The 25,434-nt window shown below is 38.8% G+C and overlaps 4 protein-coding genes across 7 annotated transcripts in view; 1 reads left to right on the plus strand and 3 right to left on the minus strand.

Moving 5' to 3' along the window:
• The window catches only part of tulp4a (TUB like protein 4a), a 32,631-nt gene extending 21,915 nt beyond the window's left edge, over positions 1-10,716 (minus strand). Inside the window, exons 1-2 of one of the 3 annotated variants that reach the window (XM_044168462.1) lie at positions 10,570-10,716; positions 8,300-9,274 (exon numbers count right to left, since the gene is read on the minus strand). In XM_044168462.1, coding sequence (XP_044024397.1) covers positions 8,300-8,551 — 252 coding nt within the window. In that variant the 5' untranslated portion in view covers positions 8,552-9,274; positions 10,570-10,716. Of the gene's footprint in view, positions 1-8,299; positions 9,275-10,022; positions 10,462-10,569 lie in introns of those variants that run through there. The other 2 variants (XM_044168464.1, XM_044168463.1) reach the window with 2 other exon arrangements.
• A 964-nt stretch (positions 10,717-11,680) lies between these two features.
• On the plus strand, positions 11,681-14,187 carry mrps10 (mitochondrial ribosomal protein S10). Its single transcript, XM_044168465.1, has 7 exons — positions 11,681-11,831; positions 12,002-12,054; positions 12,811-12,880; positions 12,986-13,125; positions 13,242-13,350; positions 13,585-13,674; positions 13,787-14,187. The coding sequence occupies exons 1-7, from the start codon at positions 11,706-11,708 to the stop codon at positions 13,865-13,867; spliced, it is 669 nt and encodes a 222-aa protein (XP_044024400.1). The 5' UTR covers positions 11,681-11,705; the 3' UTR covers positions 13,868-14,187.
• A 165-nt stretch (positions 14,188-14,352) lies between these two features.
• si:ch211-51e12.7 (uncharacterized protein LOC336335 homolog) lies at positions 14,353-23,498 on the minus strand. Of its 2 annotated transcripts, none has more exons than XM_044168467.1 (6): positions 23,329-23,498; positions 21,166-21,254; positions 20,842-20,991; positions 20,469-20,600; positions 19,986-20,111; positions 14,353-16,959 (listed from the first exon to the last, which is right to left on the minus strand). In XM_044168467.1, exons 2-6 carry the CDS (start codon positions 21,252-21,254, stop codon positions 16,875-16,877), a joined length of 582 nt encoding a protein of 193 aa, XP_044024402.1. In that variant the 5' UTR covers positions 23,329-23,498; the 3' UTR covers positions 14,353-16,874. The 2 variants fall into 2 exon arrangements, with proteins under 2 accessions (XP_044024402.1, XP_044024401.1); XM_044168466.1 differs by lacking the exon at positions 14,353-16,959 and adding an exon at positions 18,277-19,352 and having other exon boundaries at positions 23,329-23,496.
• A 192-nt stretch (positions 23,499-23,690) lies between these two features.
• msgn1 (mesogenin 1) lies at positions 23,691-24,866 on the minus strand. The gene has a single exon (XM_044168468.1). It carries the CDS (start codon positions 24,805-24,807, stop codon positions 24,349-24,351), a length of 459 nt encoding a protein of 152 aa, XP_044024403.1. The 5' UTR covers positions 24,808-24,866; the 3' UTR covers positions 23,691-24,348.
• Between the last annotated feature and the right edge of the window lie 568 nt (positions 24,867-25,434).

Here is a 25,434-nt window from a genome sequence, read left to right on the forward strand (position 1 = left end):
CAGACTTGAAAAATCTTCATAAATTATCACATGCTACATGGTCAAAGACAAGTACTGAAAAAATGAATCACTATGCAGTGGGTGATTAGAGCCCACATGCTCAAAGATCCATTCAAAGTACATTAGAATGAAATTTGACATTTTAAAAATTACACAGAGTTGTAGGAGGACTGCAGCATGTCTGAAAAAGTCTAAAGCCACATGTTTTCAAGCTTGTCTTCATCCTATCCCAACCAATAACTAGCAAGAGAACAAGAGACTACACATTTCCTATCCCTTTAATTCTGCCCTTTGGCCAGTGCATGGCCATTGACAACTTCTGCTTGGGAAGTTGGCACTGTCTTCACTCTTGTAGTGCCTTGCTGTTGTCATTGCAGCCCTGGCCTCTTGCTGGGACTTAGAGACTGGGAGCAGAGCTGACCATAGCAACTTAACGGAGAAGACCAAATCAAATCAATGGACAGCTTTGGGTTGCACTGGAATCAGCAGAAGTGAGAGGACACTGTGACAGTGCAGTGTCACAGTAGTGCAGTCAGCACATGGGTCCATGGCAACAAGGACTTTTTTCGCAAGGTTACGAATAAGCAGGCTGGACTGGTAAACATGAACTCAGTGTTTTACAAACCCACTGTTCTTTGAAGGAATAAAAAATAAAAAATGTTGGTTCCACACTACCTGCTGTATGTGAAGCTGCTGGAATTTCTTGACTAATGAGTGAAAATTCATTGGAAAGTCAAGACCACCTGGTCAACAATAAAATCAGCTACAGTACGAGCAAGCGAGAAGGAGTGACTTTCCCCTTTCCCTTACAACCCCCTCTACCCTCTCCTCCGATTCTGGATCTGACATGATATTAAATCAGATGCAAAACTCAATTAAAGTAAAGCGCTGCGTTGTGCTGATACAAAAGCAAGGAAGCCAGAATGGGCAAAGTAGGGCCGGAGTGATTTGCAGCACGAATGGGGTGGGACCTCCAGGGGAGGTAGAATCTGAAATGTTTACGAGTAGAGCAAGCATGTGATGAAACCTCAATCAATATCAATATATGATAATAGCATTTACATTGGTTAGTACTGGGTGTGAGGCAAAGCTCAAGGAAAGTAGCTGCAGGCAAACTGTTGGACACACTGACTTGTCTGTGCAGTTGTAAAACTGTGTTTTTGATAATCTTGTCATTCGTCATATATATTATTATAATAATAATAATAATAATGATAATAGGATCCAACAATGTTGACCTTGCAAGGTCTGGTTGCTTAGGCTTTACTGTATGCCCCTGTACACTGCTCACATGCATGTATGCAGAGACTTACAATCACTTACAATAATGCTGCATAGATGTTAATGGTACTGAATTGGCTCTTTATACAAAATCTATAAAAACTGCAATATGATTTTTCCAGGCTGCGCCCAAGTCGTAATGCAATAGGACATTGTGGGATCATGACATGCATAAATAACTCTGTAGCATCACAAGACAACTTAACTAATAAAATGTCTACAGTTTCCAATATTGTATTTAATAGTTTTTGCCATTTCTTAGACGCGTTCCTGGAATGTATTAATCTGCCAAAATGTCAATGCAGTGGGTTGAGCTGAATCAAACTGATGAGTATGGTAATGTGTCAGTTTGTGTTAGGCAAATACTGAATCTCTCATATTTACATACATAACATCATAAACAGCAAACATAAAGCAGCAGTACAAAAAGACATACATAAGAAGAGCAGTCTGGTGGCTAAAATTTTCAATTTTGTGTCTTTGAATGTCTTCTCTGGAATGAGAAGCTTTTATCCTGCAAATAGCACAATTCTAAGACAAAGTGAACCCAAGTGTGCAGATATGTGTGTCTGATCCCTAACTACAAACATTGCTCATAGCTAAAAGAACCTGCACTGTACAGGCCACGCTGTCTCTCTTGGAACATTTCTAGTGAGCAGACAAGTACACCTGGATCTGAGGGGACCCGAGTGTTGTGCAACACGTCCTCTCCAAGGATGGATTAGCACACTCAAGCCATTTCCACTAAGCACATTTAGAGAGACCGTTTTAATACAGTGAATAGGTACTCTTCAATCCTAAGCACGGCTTCTATGTCAAGAGGTCAGATAAGGAGAGAGCAGAAGAAGGTACTCAAGAGGAAGATGTGTAAAGGCAGGTAGTGACCAGCACAGGGGAGGAGATCATGATAGAAAGAAGTGGAGGATGGTGAGCTGAGGTGCAGAGTAAGGAACTACTGAGACAATATAACAAGACCAGGGAACACAGATAAGTGTCTGGACACAGGTGGTAATGGAAGCTGAGGTGAGTGACACTGAGCAAAACTCTGAGGTGGAAATGCAACACAGCCCATTAAAAGTGATGACTTTACTCCAACTTTCCTCAGCTTGTATTGCAGGAAACATGATGCTGCATTCTGCCTGTCTTGCAATCCATTATTATGGTCCCCATTAAGTCTGAACAGACGAGTTAGTTGCACTGCACCACAGAAGTCACCCAATATCCTCTTCCTCCTCCCTGCCCATTTAAAAAGGGCTGTGCAGGTCACAGATCAGTGCTGGTTCTTGCACAGATATAAACTGATTTATTTATGAGGCTTTGCCGGGATACAACTTTTAAGGCATTAAAATGTCACACAGCACAAGTGAAAAATGAAGTGCAGAGAGGGAAACATAGTGGTGGGGTTCATCTAAAAGATTGACTCATTCCCTCTGATCTATCACAATGAGCAGCATTAGTAGAAGAGTGCACAGACCCCATGAAGTTTGAAAGTCAAACATTTTCAGGAGGACAACAGCCTGAAACAAGAGGCACAACAAAACCATACCACAACTCTTGAGTGCTTTTAACAGAATGCTAAACCTTTAGCATTACTTAACATTTGCATCACTAATTTATCAACTGAAACTTCTGTAAAGAAAACTTAAAATGTTCACATCCTCTATTCTTTATTTATGTGTCAAATGAATCATGTACTAAACATTATCACTGTACTAATACTAAAGCAAGGAACATCTGATCAGACACATAGTGTGCAGATGAGCATGTAGGCCACAGAAGCCCAAAAAAGTTGTACTGCGAGTTCAACCGCCATGATGAAGTGGTAAACATGAGCTGGTGCCCTGGGGTCACCTGTCTCTGTTGGATTAAGGCCTTAGACATTTGTCCCTTTGTGCCTTAGTGAAGAACCCAGATCTGGCCTCAAAGGGAAAACCAACAAGTGGGACTCCTGCCTTTGGAAAATAATCCACCCATAAGCCTCATGGAAATGGCAGCGAGGTGTGTATTAACTGTTTCAGCAGTCACACAAAACTTCTCACTTCTCATCACTGAAAAGAGGTTTCAGTCACAACAATTCATAAAACACAAAGACATTGTGCTGAGGACTTTATCAGGATGCATATTTTTAACAACCAAGTGAAAACACCCCCTTGAGATTGTCACTTTATGTTCTATTTTCTCTCACAGCATCCATGGTCAAGAAATAGGAGTCGCACTGTGCTTTCTGACTGCAAGCAACTACTACTTACTGTAGCAAACACACACCTACAGGCCGAAGATGTTGTAACAATGAGGAGGTTTATGCCAGGATCACAACGCATAGAGTACACAACCCATTTGTGTTGCTGCAAACAAAATATCAAACATTGCAAAATGTTGTTTTTGTTTTTACTGGAGACCATTAATTATTCATGTTATGTTTAATATGGTCAGATTTTATACTTCTTTCTTTAAAAACTGAATAAAGAAACATATGCCACAACTTGACTGCGACACACTGAATCTACAATCCAATAGTACCGGAGCAGTGGATATTTTTACTGGAAATAAAAGTACTTCCCTCACATAGTAAAGCATATATGTATGATTCTATTTTAAGACAAATAGCACAGCTATCAGTTGATGGGATTCTGACAGACAATTTGCCCAAAACCTGTGCTGCAGCCAACATTTCCTTGTTTACATGCTGACAGTCATTGTCAAGGCTGTCTTGGATGTTCAGCTTTCATGGAGAATGAATAGACTCTTAGTGACTAGCTGCTCGGTCTGTTCAGCATCTGAGTGCACTGTAATGGAAAAAAAGCACTTGATTGTTAAAAGAGGTGTTGATCTATTCTGATGCATGTCCCAGAGGGATTACGCTGCAGCATCAAAAGCATAGTCACATAAAAAGATGCAAAACTGCTTTCATCTATTTTCAAATTTTATTTAAGTGTGGTGACACGCCTGCTGCTAAAGGTCAGCAGCTCTGTTTAGATAACCATATTAAAAATAGTATCAGGACATTCAAGGCCAAATTTTCTTTCAATCCAACTTCTTTTTTTAAAACTTGTCTGGTTCATATAATTTTAGTCTAAAATGAACTGTTACTCAAGCAAACAGACTTAAACTGTTATTCTATGTTGAAATACAAAGTTGCTGTGTGTAACCATGCCATGATGTGACAAAAACTTTTTCAGAATAAAACAGAGTTAACATTAATCACATCAACCCAATGATCAATCACCTTAAAATCAGTTTGAAACGGAAACCAGAAAAAGCAGTCATGTAAAGTCATGCTAATTAAAACGACAAGACTAGTGCTGAAATGATTAGTCGATTAACAGAAAACTAAATAGCAACTATTTTGATAATTTATTCATGGTTTCAGGCAATTTTTCAAGCAAAAATTCACCGGTTCCAGCTACTACAATGTACAGATTTGCTGCTTTTTTCTGTTTGACATCATTGTAAACTTAATATCTGTGGGTTGTGGACTGCTGGTCGGACAATAAAGCTATTTGAGGAGCATTCTGACATGATGTTTCAAAGACTCAACTCAAGCAATCAATCAAAATATGAATCATTAACTGATAAATGAAAATAATCGTTAGTTGCAGCCCTAGATAAGACCAACCACACATTTTTGATGGGGTCATCAATCAATGACTTGGACTATATGCACACTCCAATTAACAATACAAAATGTAATAGGTCAAGATCTATAATAAATAATCATAATAAAGCAACAGAATTAATGGTCCGTACAGTGTATAATTATAAGAATACACACAAAAACATCAACATTTTGTTTATAGATATGGAATATGATAACAATACTATGCTGACTTCACAGTGTAATATGGGTCTGAGCATTTCTGCTAAGCAACCAAGCTCCATGAAACACACAGCATAGAATACAGAGTAGTTCGCTCCTTACACCCACTGTGAAAAGACGGTTGTGGGAGACAGAACAAAAGGAGCATGGCACCACACACATACACCTTGCTCCCTTTGAAGCTGTTACCTTGTAATTATCTCTCACCCTGGCTGAAGGGGAATTAGACACAGAGAGGAGGACAAACCTTCATCAGAGATGTACTACAGGCCTTGGACCTGCAAAATCATGAGTTCCAACCTTTTTAATCATGGGTGGACTAAAGTGTAAATAAAACCCCTTATCCAGGCAGAGGCAGTGAAACACTCTACAGTCCTCCACTCGTCTGCCCTCTTCTTAACAGATGTCTGACAGCTTAAGATCCGCCCTTTACTTTACTACATTGCCTGTATTGAGCCAAGTCCAAAAGACACATCAATTCAGACGCTCGCTTACATTAAAATGATCACAGGACACTCTGGTCTATACATCAACAGGAATAATGGGCAAACTTAAGGATGCTGGCATGAGTATTGATTTTGGCAGGACTGGACTCCTACAGGATGAGTTCATGTTGCATTTTTTTGTGTGTGCTCATTCATAACATGACTTGAGCTAATTTACGTGAAAGGACACTCGTCACCAAAGACGACAAGTGTTCAATGACAGTGCTGACATTTAAAAGGACAGGACTGTCAGAGGACGCAACTGCTTTTACTGCTGAGCGTGCAGCTTCTGAAGACAGAGAAAGGTTACCCAAATGTATTGACATAGCTCTTTCAAAAATATATGTAAAAATGTAAATAATGTTGGCTTGAGGAGAGTTTTTTGGGGTAATTTTCCTTGGTGTTGGACTGTATACTGCAAACAGCATTCTCTCCTCAACAGAACTGGGATGGAAAATGACGCAAGTGAGTGAACAGATCTGTCATAACTTGACAGAATTCATTAGGAGGTGTGATTTCCACCACTGTCAGAAACCCCAAATTATGCATAGGGTGAACGAGTGATGGATTTTGTATATCCCAAAGAATATTTATTGCTTCATATCAAATCTAGAGTGGAAGTGGAGAGGACATTACTACTTTCATTACTGGTGCTGGATTGAGGTCAGAGGGGAAATTTTTCGCCCAGTTGCATCTGCGTTTAATGTGAAAAGCATCTTCAAAGATGCAAAAAAACAAAAACAAAAAAACACCTACAACAACAAATATTTATCTAAACAGCGTTACAGTAAAGTCAGAGACACAAAGCTGTATGGATAAATTATGGATGCAACTGATTGGTACAATTTCTAACTTTGAGAAGCAAGGCCTTCAATGCAAGTCTGTCAAAACATCTCTCCTCTAGTACACCGTGCTTTATTCACATTGATGATGATGATGATGATGATGATGATGGTGATGATGATGGCAAGATGTCAAAAACATTTGGTGAATAAAGCATGGCTTACTGGAGAAGAGCTGTGCAATGTTTTTTAATTTTCATGGACTCACAGTTGAATGGCAAACAAACTATACAGATATAAAATACTACCTCTTTAGAAAACCTCTGAGCTATTAAGTAATGTTTGAATCAATGGAAGGACAGCTGTTGCATCTGCAACACCTAACTGGGATCCAATTAAAAAGAAATACAACAAACACTACCACACAACTCCCACCCATCACAGTGATACTGGTAACTTACACAAACCGTATATGCGTTCTAATGAATTTTAAAATCGGACTAAATAGGTGGATAAAGTCAATTTCACATATGCAAAGAATCTGTAAATGTATATAAGTTATAAGTTATAGTTATGTAGGTTTATCCTCCTCCACACTGAATGCACCAAAACAACAAAAGGGAAATTTCAGTACTTGGACCACATTCAAGTGGGCAGAGTTAAATGACATTTCTGCTGCGCTTCAGTCACTCTCTGTAGGGATTCATCCACTCTCCCCTCAGCTGCCTTATGGAATGCTGACACAGCACCTTGCTCCATCTGACCAACAGCTACACCCACTAAAAGAGAAAACGCAACCTGTGTGCAATCTCCACTTGTGCCAGCACCGCTATATACTGACGGAAATATTCATATACATGGTGGGCAATAGAACCCGACATTACTCAGATGATCTTTCCAATAACAAAATAAATGGCCTCAGTGCACTAGTGGTGGGAAACTTTGGAGGGTATAACCATGGTAAGAGATAAGAGCAATGCCAGAGAGTGGAGCACGGAAATGTTTTGACTAGGAGCAGCTGGGAGATCTAATGCAGAGGTGTCAAACCATGAGCCACTGCGAGTACACAGGTCTTGCTTTCAACCAAACACCTCAAAAGTTGATTTAACCGATTACTCCCCCTGTTCTAGTTAAAACAGTGAAATCACCTGCTGTAGAAAGACTCAAAACTCTCAGACTCTGGCACAGGGTCTGACACCCTTCAACTAAAGTGAAACATCTTTGTGGTAGACAAGATTCTTGTTGTGCTAACACCTGCCCTAAATAAGTACAAGGTTCAAGGACATTTTCTGCACCTGACCGTGCAGCTGGGAGAAGGACGAAGTGACTGGAAAACTAAGGCTGTACTCTTCAATGATATTTTTGTGAACCCAGAGTGCTACTAGTAATAAAAATATAATAATTTCCTTCCATTTGCATTCCCCTGCATCCCAGGTGTAAAGGATTGTGGAGGCCTGTTTGAAGAGGATCAATAATCTATCATAAGAATAAATGTAGAGAAACTGATGTATTTCTTTATAGTGTAGGGGACAATTTCAATTAGAAGAGGGGTGGATCTGTAAAGTAACTAATTAGAAGTGATCTACCACTGTGAAGCTTTTTAATATACTGTTTTTTTAATTAAAACTTCTAAACTACTTTCAGAAAGTAGGGAATAACAGAGTAGCCTACAGTTATTATAGCACAATTATACATTCAATTTAATTATTCTGAATTTTGAAAAAATCTCAAGCGCATCACTGAAAAGTTCTAGTTGGTGGGGCAAATTTGTATTGAAATAAATACTGTCAGGATGCCACATTGCAACTTTTACAATGGTTTTTACTCATATTTGTCACTCGTTCTTTACCCATCCTTTTCAACACAAATATCAGTATTTTTACTTAATGAGTAGGCATGATCTAATATGCATTATCCCATGAAACTTTTCTTACCTCGCTGTTGTGTCCTCTGAGGTTGAAGTTTACTCTCTGCGGGCTAGGCCGGTCCCGTCTGCAGTGGCTGGATGTGAACGTGACCCCGACAACTCCTCGACCGTTCCCGGTAGCGAGCCAGCCCTCCTCGTAGTAGCGCTTCCTGCACACCGGCTTCTCCTTCTCGCTCTTGGGCACCCGGCCTTTCCAGGACAGGCACAGGATGTTGGAGTCGCTGCAGAGGACCGGGCCATGCTCCACGGAGGCGAACATCCCTGCAGCTCTCTACACCCCCCGTGGATTAAAAAAAAATAAAAAATACCTAAAGGGAGGTCGGGGGTTCTTCGGGGGGGGGGGGGTCGGTACCGTTATGAGCGCCTCTCCTCCGCTGAGGTTACTGGTTCGGTGTCGGATGCGAGACAGCGACAACGGTGCATAGTACTTGCGCTTTCCCTCGGCTATCTCGGTGATTTGCAATACTGATTAAAGGTGATCAGTGAAAACTTCTCCAAAAGCAAAAATGAGGTCACAAAGCTGTGGACTTGAGCATTGCTGGATTGAAGATGTCATATAGCCGAATGGGCTGCATACACAACAAAAGGCACTCATTCAAGTCATTTTGATGTGTTTGATCAGTGAGCTGCCTTGTTGATGCTGTTTCACTGTCAAGGCAACAGATGAAAGTACCGGAAAATTATTTAGAAATCCACTAAACAAACACCCAAAAAAACTTTATCTTGTAAACTCATCAACAGGCAACGCATCCATTTCATTCAACACGTCCCAGTGCTTCCAGTTGATGCGAGTAACGTTTCTGTCCAGTTCAGTGTGTCTTTTCTGGGTTCCGCGTCCTCCTCATACGACCCCGTCCGTGTGTGTGAGAGGAGGAGCAGGGACTCCTCTCCATCAGCTGTCAGCCCGCAGGAGAGCCGCTTCTCCCGGTAACGTCATCACGTCAGCCTTTTCAACCAGCCTCGGGGATCCCATGGAGGACTGCTGGATAATACAAAAAAAATAGGTGTTAGTTAGTGATAGTCATTATCACACAGAAACTGTCGCTACTAAATAAACAGGCGTATGTTGTAAAAAAAAAAAAACGGTTTAAATCGTTTTATAAGCGGACGGTGTCACGGTACAAGCTGTGAAGAGCAGAAAGCACTTACCTGCCGCCCACAGCCGTTAATTTAAATATTAATGCGCTAGCCTAAAATTACCCCTTACTTACCGCTACTTATGTCTGCCTGAGCAATCAGTTTAGTTCGAGGACTATCCTGCTCAGCGGAAGGATAGTTAACTAATCTGGATTATTTATAAGAACCATTTATCATTTTAGCTACCATTTTAATAGGCTAGCTACACTGATGTACCAAAGCAGCAAACAGCAAAACAGACGAGAGGTAAAGAGGAAAACAATGTGATAAAAGACGGGAGAGAAAGAAAAATAAAAAAGTATTAAATAAACCCAACGACGTCCGACAGACAGACCAGTGGGCACCAACGGACGTTAAGATTCGTGATGCTATTGACTGTCATCATCTGACAATAAAAGGACACCCGATTGACAACTGCTAGATAAGAATATAATCGACATTTGGATTAAATCAATTGTCATTATGAGAAAAGATAGTATCCACACCAATTCATCAATAACGGTACAAGAGCATCCCATATACCCCCAGGAAAAGAAACACAGTAAAAAATGCCAGTCTGTTGTAACGTTAACGTAATGAAAGAAGATACTAACGTTACTAACTGACGTTCAAATACTGCCGAAGCCCGTGAGATGATGCCAAAATAGCCCAAACACCGACACATCACCGTGAGCTGCCTGCTAGCTACAGCTAGCTAGATCCCTGATGTTGTATCAAGACAGAGAGCTCCATCAAAACATGTCAGCAGCGGGGCTAATCTTTCCTCTTAATTTATCTTCTTTGTGCAGCAACGTCAACGCTAATCCAACAGAGATGCTCGGGGATGCAGCTAACATTGGCTCCCTGTGTTGTCCCCTCCACATATAACAGTGATAGCTAACCGGCTAAGCGACCAGCTAACTGAAGCTGAACCACCATCAGCGGAGACTGGCTCCGTCCATCCGCCGCTGGCACTCGTCGCTAACAGGCTATGGCTACTAGCACGTTAGCCGACTGTTTAGTCTAACGTTTTTTTTAATATTAGTATGTAGCTATTCAAAATAACTGAATGTCGGTGGTGTTTTGGACAAAGTGGCAAAATAATATCAGACATGTCGTCAACAAAACCGGAGAAACATCAATGGCCAGTGAAGTGCTTACCTCGGCTCTGACTTGCTGCTGCTTCCTCTGCCTGCAGCCTGCTTCTGTAAACTGGCAGGGCCCGACAGCTGTGTCACGTGAGAGGCACGTGATTTAGACCAATAAATTATCATTAACTGTGGTGTTACGAGGATGAAACGACAAGTTCCGTATTGTCAAACTAGAAAGAATTCAGTTGTTAACATTGGTCTGTCCAAACATTTATAATAAGTAAAAGTATCAATATATCAATGTAAAAATACTCTAAATATTGTAAAGGTCCTGCTTTCAAAGCCTTACTTAAGTGAAAGTACATAGGTATTATCCTAAAAATGTAATTTTTAAGCATCAACCGTAAAAGTACTCATTATACAGAATAATTGCCCCTGTGAGTGTTATATTATTGTGAATATTTTTTTCAATTATAACTGTTGAAGCATTGGATTAGTATTACTGATGCATTAATGTGAAGTACAATTTTAATGTTGTAGCTGGTTATGGTTGAGCTTATTTTACTGTTTGACTGCTGGGTCATTTCATTTACAACATGATGGATATTTGTTTTTTTTCAAAGGATGAAGAAGCAAATCTGTTGGCTTTGAAGATAAATTTGTGCTGTTTGGAATGGGGATGGACAGTTTTAGAAGCTGTGATATCTTATACATTGTTAACCTGCTTTTGAGTTTTGGAAAGTATCAGCAAATTCGTAAACAAAAAAATTAAATGTATTCAATGCTATACATCTATAGAGATACCCTGAAATGAAATTTATATGTGAAAATCTGTATATATCTATTTGTACATTTGTATTTCAACCTTCAAGCATAATTTTTTTAAATCTTTAAAAAAAATATTTGCTTGCTTTGATGTCTGCATTGGATAGCTTATATACCTGTTTTCTCTGTATCTTTGTTGTTTATTCTATTCTCTATATAAAGTTTTATATAAATATATTCCTCACATCAATAGTTATTTGTGTTTGAACTTAAATGTAATCTTTCAAACACATCTGAAAGTGTCCTGTCACACTATCCCACTAGAAACAATTCAGTTGATGAAGTAGGTTATTTGCCCAGAATAACACACATATAGCCAGCAGCTCGTCAAGCTGTGTTTCCCACCAAGTTGTCACAGTAGTAGTTTATCCTCCAGTACACATGAGGGCAGCACTAGAAAGTTATTTTTCCTTTTGTCCCACCTTCTCCGAAAACATGGCTGCTCCCATGGCTGTCAGACGAGAATTGTGTTCTTTGGCAAGGATATTTAGTGGAGTTTCACATTTGGTACAGTAACTAACATTATTTTTTTGCACAACATCTGCGAACATTTAATTGACAGTTTAGGTTAGGAGAAGTAAACAGAAAAGCTCACTGTTTGGTCACAGCAGTTGTAGCATGGTGGTTATACAGTAAATGTCATCTCTAAATGTCTACTAATATAAGTTTATTTACAGGGACCGAGAGCTTTGGGCGCCTGTTCAGGTCACAGGAAATGTAATATAAAAAGGTAGGCTACATTTGTTTCTCGTTTTAAGTAATCATAGGTTATTAATAACGGTAATAAACTGCTGTGCACGTCTTGCACCTTTTGAGCTGTGTTATACAGCAACGTTTACGTTATATAAATGATGCAGCAGTTATCATTGCAACGTTTTGATTCCAGAGGTGTGAATTAAATCGACTCATTAACTCAGCTAAGTTGCCATAAATTGTGTAAGCTGTATTGCAGATTTTGTTTACCATTAGGGAATAAGTAAATGCATCTATGTAGCGCATACATCTATTTTTAGAGCCCTTTATTTGGCTGTATAAAAATGTAATGTGTTTTACAGCAAGTGCAAAAGCATTGGTGAAAATATAAAAAATAAAGAAAATCAAACCCATAAGGGCATGTTATAAGGTGAAAAAATAAATAAAGAGAAAAAATCTAATTATAGTATAATAGTACTGATAAGAATTATATTTAATGAAGCTGTCCATAGCCGCAGAAGTTATTCCAGAGTTTGGCATTCAAAAGTGCAAAAGGCTGTAACGTAGGTACATTTTAATCAACATTTTAATCAATACAGGACCATGTACCATGTTTGCATTTCACAACAGTTATAATATATTCAATGGACTTAACATAGGATTGAGTGTGAAGCCAAAAACAACTACTGTATAAGCAGTTATCTCTCAAGTTACACAATCATTTGTGCTAAACCTGACATTTTAATAACAAGTGTCGATATTCCAGAAATGATTCACTGCCCTAATTCTGCAGGTCCCGTCTCCCATTGACATCCAGCACTTTCTTCCACACAGCAACAGTGTTTTCATCAACACCTTCATCAGTGAGTTATCAGTACAACTTCTTTATTCTTCTCAGACTGCTTTTTTCGATATTAAAATAATACACACATGTATCTTGTTTCCTGCTTACGTTTGTTTCCTTGCAGATTGCTGTCACAGAGGAGCCTGACACACTGTTTCAGAAGGTGTCACTGTTGGTCAAAGGTCATGACAGAGCCGTGTTGGACAGCTATGAGTTCTTTGCCACCATGGCAGCTAAAGAGCTGGGCATCACCATCAACAAAGTGTGAGTACTAATAGGGTTAAGCTGCCACACAAGACAGTAGCAATATTAGCCATATGTTATAGTAATTCTTCCTCACTAAAATTATTTTGATGATCTTTTTTCCCCCTCTGTCACAGTTATGAACCTCCAAAGGACATGGAGAGGTTTACACTCCTGAAGTCAGTTCACATCTTCAAAAAACACAGGGTCCAGTATGAGATGAGGACACACTACCGGTGCATCGAGGTGATGAGCCTGAACTTGGCTTTTTACGTTTTTTTTTTATTCATTAGTCACTAACAGGACAGTCTTGTCTTTATTTAGGGTCCCTCCAAGCAATCAGGCTTTATTCAACTGGGGACTTTATACTGTCCTTACAACTTAAAATGAACCCATTAGTCAGCCCGTTTGTTTCAAAAGAATATATTTGTTATTTAAGTCTCACAATGGTTTGTGATTGTCTCTTCTCTTGTTTTGTAGCTGTCTCACATAACAGGCTGCACAGCACAGGTATACCTTGAATACATCCAGAGGAACCTCCCTGAAGGTGTAGCCATGGAGGTGACAAAGGTAAATTACTGCAGAGTCACTCGTACACCAGCAACAATCCCACCAGCTCAATCTAACCGCGCGTGAATGAGTGGAATTAATTATTTGTTGTCCTTTTTATTCATGTTATCAGACTGCCATGGAGAAGGTTCCAGATCACATCCTTGAACCCATGTGGAAGGACCACCCCATTGACGACAAACCCAGCCAGTGAATTCATTAATGAGCAACAGATGCTTATTGGATGTCTTTTCTCAGACATCAGTGATTATGTTGGGCAAATGGGAAGACATGAAACAATGCAATATTAATATATGCTTGTCATGGACTCGTGAACTTTGAACAATATCATCAATACAGAGTTTAACACCACAGAAAAAGGACTTACATTCGTTATGTCAACATGTAATGGTGTAACAGTCTTCATTTTCTGGCAGCTGTGTGTTTTCATTGTCTTCTCTGTGGCAAAACAGTGTGGGATCAATTGTATGTTGTAATTTTTTCTCAATAAATAAATTCTGCGTTTAATGACAACCTTAACTCACCTTTTTTATACTGTTATTTAGTCGGAATTGTGATTCTAATACGTCTTCTACATTAATATTACAATGTTTTTGTTTAACTATCTGCAGTGATATCAGATTGTTATTGCGTATGAACACACATGTTCTGTAGGACACAAGACCAGCACACAAAACATTTCTTTTTTGCATTTATTGAATAGTCGGTATACAAAAATCTTTGAGGTAAAACAGAGGGAAAAAAATCAGTTAATTCATCTTCTGCTTAACAGTGAAAACAATATGGTGTACTTATGCTCAGTGATTTAAGGCTAATACTTCCTGTCATTTTAAGGAAATTTCCTGGTTAAAGTCTCTGTATTTATCATCATAGACACTTTTCTCCATTGCTCTATTTAAAGACTGTTGAGGACTGGCCCTCCCCCCTCTTCTGAATGAGCTGTCATACAGAGGCGACGCTCAGACATAAATCATAGTGCATCATCTCCACAGAGGAAACAGTGGTAAGAAGCTTTAACCTTTTTTTTGTTTTTTACTTAAAAGAGACTGTCAACATTTTCAGCTTTACAACACAAAACACATTATTGGAGTCAGTTCTAGCCCCTGCTCATTTTTGGATAGACCTGGTGGTGGGTATGGTTGCAGGGATGCTGTCTGATTATAAATGTTGTTGGCCTCATATATATTTAAATTTTCTCTACCATAATGACCATAATTTCTGTGCCTACTTCACCATGTATCTACCATGGTTACATAGGTATTTATAACACCTTACTGTGACAGAAATTACCACACCAAAATTCTAAACCTGACCAGAGTACACTTCCTTCTGGTTTTGTCTGGATACTGCAGGTTTGAAGACCTCAGGTCAGCAAGAAGCACAGGAATCTCACTGAAATTGACCTTCCTCTTGTGGTCCCCGCTTACATAAATATGCCCAAACACCTAAATCCTAAAATGTTCTGTCCATGAGACAAAGTTATAATACAGCTTGTCCATATCCACTTAAATTTAAGTTAATTTGAGATCCATACATCACTATTGTGTAAAATACAACTTTTATTCAGTATTCTTACTAATTGCACAAAAGCATACCATGGGAATCTTAATACTTCTAGGTATAAATCCTTTAACACAGCAAAACAATGAGCATCTGTGTCTTCTGTCAGTGACTTGATTCTATCCATTACATTATCTTGCTAGTGTTTGTTTTTATCATTGAGAATTTATTGAGAATACTGTCACTTAAGTACAAACACACCATGATAATGGTTTGGAAACTAGTATAACTGTGGTGATACATCGTAGGTTTATGATTACCCGCAGAAACAAACAACTAGTGTGCCACTACTATAGATTTTAGGTTGAGTTTTTGAACTTTCCTGTTGTTCTTATATTTGGCCCCGATACCTAAGATTTTATTAAGTAAAATCTGCTTTGCGAATAGACCTTTTCATATCACACATTTTGACTTGTCATAGGAAAAGCACAGGTGTTACTAATAACTAGAGATGGGCGGATGATAATGAACCTTGTTTTACTCCTGTGAAGCGCACTGTTTCAATGTGTTGGAGCTTTTGTCAAATTAAGTATAGTATGTTCTTTATACTGTACACATTTGCACATTCCATCCTCTTCGTTTTAAACACTGTACAGCTCTTTTCATTTTAAAACAGATTTATTTGAAGTTTTTTATTGTAAATTTCTATTTTATATATATATGATTCTTGACTTGCAGTAATTGTTTTTTCTTTTCTCTTAGTATGTTTATTGTGACCGTTATGCACCAAAATACCAAGGCAAATTCCTTGTGTGTAAAAACCTACTTGGCAATAAACCTGTTTCTTATTCTGATTCTGAATACCATGTGACTGATGACATCCGATGCTTCAAACGTCACTGGTGTTTCCGAAAGCGTTTCATTCAGACAGTTTTGAAAGTTTTACAGGTAAACTATGTCATCAGCATATTTGTGGGATAAGAAGAGAGGACAATAATTGAGAAATATGGCGATATACACTACAAAGATATAATCATAAGTATGAGAATATTTCCACCTAATACCAAGTAATAACGTAATAAAAGTAATAGGCTAATTTACTGTATAGCACATCACCGTTTTCCAAGCCACCAGATGTCACTGTGCTTGCTGTGTTTGAAGGAATTCGAAAAAAATAGAAAGAAAGCCCCAAAGCTTCATCCGCCCATCACTACTAACATTTGAGACAGCTCCGTTCTGTAAGCCATGACAGTGTGACAGTGAGCCAACATGCACAATACCAGGACCCTGAAACTGAAGCAGCTAAATGGAATTCAGCCATCCTTAATTTTATTATTCACACCTGTGCTTTTTCTACTGTAACATGTCAAAATTTCTTCCTGCCAGTTATTAGTGCAATAACACTAGTTTATAGACCCGTCTTTTCCTGCATGCTCGTACAGTACGGATGTACTTCCACGTAAGTCGAGCAAGAATCTTCTAAACCACCTTTTTATTGTTTGGAGCAATTAATAAAAGATAAAGTATCATAACCTATTAACCCATAGTCCTCTGTGTCTCACCGTGTTTGGAACGACTCTGTAGTCGTTTCAACTTCCATCCTGAAAGAAAGAATCTCCAGGCATCAGTGAGGGAGGGGTTTAGGGATTAAGACACAAGAGGAGGCTCACCTTTTCAAGTGAAGTGCCGGACCTCAGGTGTCACGCCGCTGGTGAAGGAGGGGAGAGATGTGAGGGAGGGCCTGGGTTCCTGGGGCCTGGGAGGTTAACTGTACTGTGTGCCCCCCTTCAGGAGACAACAACAGTCAGTCTGTTATAATCAACCAAAGGGAGAAACAAGAAGGGACTGCAGAGACTGAAGAGGCAGCAAAATGTACTGAAAGTGCTGAAGAGATGGAAAACGACAGACAGAGTAGGGGGAGAGAGCCAACACTTGTCTGTGGCTAATTTATGAAACAGACAAGCTGTGATGAATACCTCTTGAGGTCTGCAGCCATATTTGAGTATTCTGCAGTGCCTTAGCAGCTTAGAGAATAAAATGCTCTTTCATCCAGAAATAATGCCAAATCCTTGTTTGTGCCAGCAGTATGCACAACAAACAGTATTAATAATAAATGTCTCTTCATATGACTGTGCTTTTGCATTACAACAGGGTTTTGTTATATCTTTATAAATTCAGTAAGCCTAAATTAGCACCACAATATGGAAAAAGGGCCACATGCATTCACAAAGCTTGCAAAACCCTAAAGAGCTAAAATATTTTTTAATTGGTGTCCACTTTATTCAGTGTCCCATGAGATGGTGCCATTCATGTATATAATTTAATTAATTGAGTAATTCTGTTTGCACTTGCAAAATCATTCATTTGCTACTACTCTTTGCTATAAAAGGTACAGCATCTTCATATGCAACGACATGCATGCAACAAATTTAGATTTTTAATGAAGATTAAAATGTATGGCAGTATAGGAGAAATTATTTATTATAAGAATATTAAAGTATAAGAATAGAAAAACACATAGGTCAAAATGTCAAATTGAAATTACTGACAATATCTTATTATATAGCAATTATAACAGCAAGAAAATGTGAAAGTCCTTGGTCATATCAGAGTGTTTATCCTTTGCAGATGATGTCCTCCTTTTAGACATGCTACCACTGAATTTGAACTGTGACATGACGTTCAGTCAAAAGCATTTCAATGCCGTTCAAGTGGAGCGGTTGATGGAGTCCTCCAGTCAAATTTACATGGTAAGATAAATGGTAATGCACTTGAGTGAGTGAAATTCATCTTTCAAGTGCAGTATCTGCAGCCCTCAGCAAGTCTATAGAAATGATTCATTAAGATCCACTGAATATTACATTCATTAAGGGCTCTTGGTCCTCCACACTCATCCAAAAATGTCTATATAATTATGTGCATCTTTGCAGTGGTCTTTACATGGATCAATTGTTCACTTTCAAATATGAAACACTTTTACTGTGCCACTGTGTACAGTACTAGTTTTGACATTGCAATTCATTCTCTTTCATATATTACAGAATTGTTGTAAACTGTAATGACAACTCTCAGACTTGTTTGTGAATAAACAAAAAAAAGAAGTTGAGTTTATTTTTAGTTTTATTATGTACGACTATGTCATATGTCTTGACGATTTTCATAAAACACATTCACAGGTTCACAAAAGTTATGTTAATTACAGTGAATAAAGTTTTTTTATAACACTTCAAAAAACTACACACAGTAAAGAGTAATTTCTTATCCTTAACTGAAGAAAATACTAATGGAATTTGCTTTCAGTTATAAAAGCTACTAGATATATATTTCAGTATACTATTCATTTATAATGTCTTTTCCTTTTTGAAGACAAACATGAATGTTCCAAACAGCAATACTCATAACTTAGAAGAGCTGCACATAATGATATAAAATATAAAATTAAATACTCATGAATACTTGACAAGTGGAATATTGCCTTTTCTCTTGAAAATGTGTTAAACAATATTTGCTGCACTGCTTGGTGAGGTTATAATACATGACTATTTCCATGTAACAAAAGGAAAGGTTAGGGAGGTCCAAGGTGTACTAAACTAGTAACAGTGGTGTTTGGGGGCTGTTGTGCACTCTTTCATATTTTTTCCCCCACCTTCAAATGTGCAGTGTCACCCATTTATTATTCTTTATTGAGGATCAGGAAAATTTCTTAAGGCTCACAGGGTGACTGCAACAAGAACCACAGAACATTTAATGAACTTTGACAAGAATTTTCCTCCCTTTTTCTCAACAATGTCAAATAGTTCCTACAGTACCAACAGTATTTCTTTAACATAGATAACAGAATGTGAGGATGCCTTTACATTGTTAATAATGAGGCATTTTATGTGTCCTCGGTTGTCATTAGTCATTTTCACATTATTTCTTTGCCAGTAGACAATATCAATAACCAGACATTTGGCCACAGAGTATGTCATGAAGATACTCAGAGACTTTGTATAACACATAATTGAGGGGCATTTCATTTACTGCACCACTTTAGGCCCCTTCTACATTAACAACTGCTTGGTTATTGTTTTTAGGGCAGGCTGTGTTAAAAGCGTCGGCCACCAGGGGGCCCTGGCCACCTCTGGCCTCTGCCAGGTGGCGGGTGAGGCGGAGGAGAGACCGGTCCATTGTGGTAGCTGTGTAAAAGGATAAAATCACACATTGGATTCTTGGCTTTGGCCAATAGGGGGCACACTCTGATAAGAGCAGCCATCTGAACTATTCCAGTCAGGGATGTCATCCCCTCTGTTACTGTGTACCTTTGAATGGCAAAATACAGTGTAATGTCTTTCGCAATTTCATTATTCCATGCACTATTTAAGAGTATGGCTTCAAATAGTTGAGCAATAAATATATTTTTTATTTGTTTATAAGTTAAAATTCTTTGACTCAACATGTTTTGTCCTAAGAAACTATTTGGGCAAAAAGCTATATTATTTTTTTTAATTGATAGACAAACAAAAGAAAAGAGCACAAAGAAATGTGATAATTAGAGGGCAAGTTAAAGTGAAGGAAATTCATCTATAATGAGGCTTAAGAGAAAAGGGACAGAAAGGACTGTGCATTGTGTCACAAACCTCAGTCTTTTGGCCCGCAGTTTACTGCATATTTGCATCACAGATTTAAAGGAATATAACTGGTGTAAGCACGTCTCAAATGCTTACTAGATTATTTTATATCTATTTAGGTATCTTAAAAGCGTGCAAGGAAAGTGCAGCGAATTGTGACTTGCAAAGCTTAAGCAAGATATTAATATTCACAGCTCTTACCCTCTCGGACTTCGGGGGTGGAAGTGGCGTGGAGGTCCAGGGGGCGGCATACCACGGCCTCGAGGGTGTGGTGGACGCCCTCTGAAACCAGGATGACCTGGAGGAGGGGGTGGAGGGGGTCCGTGCCTACAGACAGGGACAAGCATAACAACGATACAATACACTTCTGACATGTGAGCCAGTGTTGATGCAAATGTAAGATCAGTTGAGTGATAACACACATCTACCCACTGGAGGCTAGTGATTCAAAAAGTCAAAAGTGATAGGTGCAAGTTGTAAATTGCTCCATAAAAAGATATGGCTCAAATGTATGGTTACTTGGCCTACAGTACCCACACAAAACACTACATTTTAGGTCAAACAAAAGCTTTTAAATTCAGGTGGACCATTGTTAAATCTTAGACAAACAACTCTATATCCAGTCCATTTGGCTGCCATGGGTGTCTGTGCATATGATTGTGTGTGTTTGTTTGAGGTGGTTACCTGGGCATGGGTGGGAAGGGGCCTCTGAGGTGCATGGGAGGTGGTGGGAGAGGAGGAGGGCCCATACCCATTGGTCCACCCCTACCTCGATGACCTCTTAGGTCTGGGTAAGGTCGCATTCTTCTCATTCCTCTGCAAGGGAAGGGCAGAAAGTGTAACTTACCCATAAAAGTTAAGCATTTTAATTTTAAATACAGAACATATCAAGGTTGGTGTAAATCTCCTACAAAAAAAAAGAAAAACATATTTTAACTTCAAATGCATTACCCTTGTATACTTTATAACCACACTAATTGTTTGCATACTAACCAATTAATAAAATCTAAATTTTATCATTTATACTTATCACCATGTGTATTTCAAATGTCAGTACCTCATGGGTGCAAATCCATTCATAGCTCCATCTTTCAGTTGACCCCTCCCATGTCCAGGTGGACCAAACCCTTTCATCATGCCCCGCCCACCACGCATGCCGCCTCGACTCATCCGACCCCCTCGACCACGGCCTCTAAACCCACGACCCCTGAGGAGATAAAAAATATGGAAGAAAACTGCCACCAGTCCAAGTTCAATCATGTAAAGTTGTAATAGGCAACTCTGCACATTGACGAAACCTTTACATGCAGTTTTAAAAAAATGAAAAACTATTATGTATCCATAAATACAGTATTAGGCTGTAAGAAAACATAAGACTGACCTAGCTTTGTTGTCCATTACGGGTCTCTCAGATTCATCCTTGGAAGTTTTTGATGTTTCTGTCATCTTTTCTTCTGTGTCTGCATCCATCTGAAAGGATGTAGGTCAATATTTATATACAGTACTTTGTCACAATGGCAACCTCTTAACATTAGTATTTCAGAAAAATAACATTCTCATGTTTCCTATACACAAAACATAAAATACATATGCAACATCTGCCTTGACATGAAAAAGATTTCTACATGCAAAAATGCATTTTGCTTCCACAAGCAAAATGCATTATTCAAACAAAATAAAAAATAAAGAAATAAATAATAACAAAAAATAGGGCATTTTACCATTTTAAAATATAAAATATATTTTAAAATATATTCATGCAGAAATAAGTTCCCTGCGGCTATAAGGTAATCAAGCATGATGTAAACAAATGGGAGCCTCATTATAACCAATAAATAGCACAGACAGCTATTTAGTGAATTCTCTACAGCCTCATTTCCCATCAGGGAAAATGGGACACAACCAAAAGTGATGCTCAAATGTTGCTTGGATCGCTATAACAACACACAATGAGGAGTTACAACCAAGTGTAATAGTTAATTTTGTTCGTAAGGACTAGGGCTATTGACACGTTGACTGACAGCAAGATACACCAATTGGTTCGCGTGCAAGCCTCACTTTAACAGTGAAGGGGACGCTAGCGTTCTGCTCTGACTGAAAGGGTTAAAATATCACTCAGAAGATCTTGGAAACAAGAAACCTCAGTGTTGCATTCAATGCATTGGTCTGTCACTGGGGGTGAGAGACTGTACATGCCTCATACTGAAGCAGGTGACAAGTTTGCCAGTTAAGCATGGGCAACTGCAAGTCAAAGCTGATAGTGGAAAAACTATTAATAGTCCCAAAGCCCTGATCACTACTGTGAAATGCAGCATCTGTGACACTGCTAGACAGTGGACTTTTGTGGTATAGGGGAAAGGTAACATATTTGGGGAATTTCCAATTTTTGAAATTACTTTCAAAACCTGCCCTGAGGATGTAACTGACCCATAAGAACACCTGTAACTTGTTTTTCTTCCAGTGTGTCTGACACTTTGGCTGAACATCCAACAATTCCCATGAGCTTAATAGGTCCACACATTGGCTAAATACCTTTTTAAAAGAACCATATTCTAAGATAACATCTATAAGGATACAATAAACATATAGCACAACTGTTAAGTCCTTGTAGGAATAACACATTATTTATAAACAATAATGCAGATGATAAAAATGCCACAAGGTATGATGAGGTCACCATGAGCTTACTATCTATTACTCTCTCTTAATTAGCACCTTTATAGCATCTGCTGTGTATTTATATCTATGTTATGTTATGGTCATTTTGGAGGCTGTAGTTTGTGGTATTGCGCTATACTGAATGGTCTTTCTATTATGTTGTCCATCCCATTTATATGAATGAGGGTAGACTCCCTCTGTCTATCTATCTATAACTACATTTGCATATGTATATGGATATCTTTATATCTATATTTACACAGATGTCTAGATATATAGACTCCTCAGTGCTTGGAATTCACTGCCTCTAATACATATGACAATGACAATAAACATGAAGCTTTAAAGACTGTAACCATGCCATGGAGGACTGTCACATACCGTACACAGACATTATCATAGTGTTATTTTAAAGTAAATAAGTCTACAGAGCCAAAGGCACGTCGAGCGTCATGGAAACATTTTGATCCTGATCCTGAGAGGCGGTTGGAGCTGTGAGCTCTTAAATATTAAGCTAGGACCATTAGAGGGGCCCTGTGTAGCTAATACACTTCAAGTCTCTAGTAATAATATTCCTTAAAACTGCATAGCATATAATGATGAGCACAGCTGGCTAAATTATAATGCAAAGCGCTACACGGGCCCTGTCTAATTCCTGGAATGAAGCTCAAAGAGCAGACTTGACATACAGCATGTTGTGTCCAAAACTGTTGCTTCGTCATAAATAGTATTCAAGTAGGCATTCAACGTTTGGAGAGCCACTTTCCTAATAGACAATACAAAATAAATAAGGCTAATAACCAGTGTATTGGAATGTTTTTTCATGTATGAGAGGGGCGTTCCTGTGATTTTCAAACGGTTTGTGAAATGTACAGGAATGACTTACTTCAGCTGGTGATGCACGCGAGGTAGATTCAAAAAGTAATACAATTTTCCTATTTGCTAAGAAAAATAAAAATATTTTAGAAAAATAAAAAATGTACAAAATTTCCAACAGCTCCTGTAGCTTCTTTGCGCTTTGAAATGGCGGCTGCGTCAGACTAGACTACATCCAAGGTTGGGATTTCTTTGTGAGGAACACATTAAGTTACGCCCACCGGGAAGAATGCTGGTGTCTGATTGGCTACTTGTTATTCTCATTCCGCCTGCGTTCGGTATTTTGGCATTTTGATTGGAGGAATCGACTGACGTACGTTCTGATTGGACTGCTCATCCCGAAGACGGTTTATTAATTAACTGGGCCACAAGTTCAACACATAACGCTCATTTATTGTAGATGTTTAAGTAGAAACCATGTTTGTGGATATAGGCTGGATATGACACACTTCACTGGATTTGTTTAACAGTGTAAATATCAAACAAGCCTGATATATTGTATAACTGAAAACAATGTATGAAGGATAGGATAGACAATTTAACTCACCATTTCCAAAAACACAACGGGACTTTTAGACACAACACAAATTTAAAATATCATGCAGCTACTTAAGTTCTAAAATATACCAGAAACAAAGTACAAGAGATTAAAATAACAAATATGACGAGGTTTCTCTAAATTCTCTGTTAACACAAACATAGGAATATTGGAGAAATTATTCTTTAGTAAAGCTGTATTTCATACCCATCAAGTCGCCATGAGCGAAACATATACATATCAACAAACTCCAGACACTGAATTCATCATTCCAACAAAGGCAGCCTCATATACAAAAATAATTTCCAAGTGCCCGCTAAACAATATTTACATCAAGAGTAGGGCAAAAACAGAGGAGGAAAAATATGAAATGATATCGAATGATTAAGTTATCTTTAAGATGTTGCATTACTCATCAGAGATATAAAACTAACTCCATCAGTATCCAGATGAGAGCAAACGTGATGCGTAAAAGTGGTCGATTTGCGTCCGTTACGCGCGGCTCAGGATGTCTGAAAGCTTGTTAATGTATTCAATTGTGTATTTGAGGGTTTGTATCTTGGTCAGGGGTTGGCCTCTCTTGCTGTAGTCCGGCGGCAGGTAGTCACGGAGCTGGTGCAAGGCCTCTGCAAGACTCCTCATCCGCATCTTCTCCCTCTCGCTGGCCTTCATGCGTCTTTTGGTGGACATCTTGGGCTTGCTCAGCCTCTGCGCTGTGGGAGTCGCCCTGCGTCCCGTGAAGCCGTAAGAGAAATCATTAATCTCCTGATGCCCGCTGGAATAGCACATCTCCGGTGAAGAGCACATGGAGTCCATCGAGGACTCCGGCGAGGAGGACTGAAGTGAGTCCAGATCCTCTCCAAAAGAACTCTCATGGATTTTCCACTCAGACAGTATTTTAGCAACCTTCAGGTCCATGTTAGAAATATCCCGAGACTTCGAGACGTTCATGCAGACATGCAGGATGACATTAAGGGTGAATGACAGGCAGATTCTGTGAAGGTGATTTTGCCAAAGCGTTTTTATATAGAAGCAGATCTCCGGAGGTTTATGGGTTCACAGCTCAGGCGAAAAAAGTTCAAAGAAAATCTCAAGTGCCAAAATGCGACCTTCCCGAAGGACGTTGTTAGTTATCACTGGGGTGTGAATAAGGCTAAATAGACGGATAATGTGATAGAAAGAAAAATAATTAGATTCCCTTTGTGGGAAATTACTCTTTAAAGTCTGCACGACGACAATTATCAGTTTGATGTGATTTGTCTAATGAAGGAATGAGAGGATGCCGTTTCACCTGAGATCTTTACACCTCTCTGGCAAGTCAGGCCTGCGTGTGTCTTCAGTCTGGAAGTTATATGGGCAAAAAAAAACATAAGTCAGTACTATTTTTAACTTATTGAGAGTATATATATATATATATATATATATATGTGTGTGTGTGCGTGTGTGTGTGTGTGTGTAATCAGCAACAACCATTGTCCTGTCTGGAGAGGGCGTAATTAAAGGCCAAAATAATTGAATATTTATCTCAAAATCCTGTTTTACCTTTAAATGTGCACGCATTTTGCCACTTGCTACCTG

The sequence above is a fragment of the Siniperca chuatsi genome, linkage group LG16 (genome assembly GCF_020085105.1).
Source record: "Siniperca chuatsi isolate FFG_IHB_CAS linkage group LG16, ASM2008510v1, whole genome shotgun sequence".
NCBI classification, from domain to species: Eukaryota; Metazoa; Chordata; class Actinopteri; order Centrarchiformes; family Sinipercidae; genus Siniperca; species Siniperca chuatsi.

What these genes read in the sequence shown, in the direction of transcription:
- mrps10 (XM_044168465.1), top strand. Translation starts at nt 11,706, where the DNA reads ATGAGGGCAGCACTAGAAAGTTATTTTTCCTTTTGTCCCACCTTCTCC. An exon ending in TTAGTGGAGTTTCACATTTG is followed by an intron (nt 11,832 to 12,001) that starts GTACAGTAACTA and finishes GTTTATTTACAG; the next exon opens with GGACCGAGAGCTTTGGGCGC. An exon ending in AGGAAATGTAATATAAAAAG is followed by an intron (nt 12,055 to 12,810) that starts GTAGGCTACATT and finishes CTAATTCTGCAG; the next exon opens with GTCCCGTCTCCCATTGACAT.
- si:ch211-51e12.7 (XM_044168466.1), bottom strand. Translation starts at nt 21,254, where the DNA reads ATGGATGCAGACACAGAAGAAAAGATGACAGAAACATCAAAAACTTCC. An exon ending in GTAATGGACAACAAAGCTAG is followed by an intron (nt 20,992 to 21,165) that starts GTCAGTCTTATG and finishes TTATCTCCTCAG; the next exon opens with GGGTCGTGGGTTTAGAGGCC. An exon ending in CCCTTCCCACCCATGCCCAG is followed by an intron (nt 20,112 to 20,468) that starts GTAACCACCTCA and finishes CCCTGTCTGTAG; the next exon opens with GCACGGACCCCCTCCACCCC.
- msgn1 (XM_044168468.1), bottom strand. Translation starts at nt 24,807, where the DNA reads ATGAACGTCTCGAAGTCTCGGGATATTTCTAACATGGACCTGAAGGTT.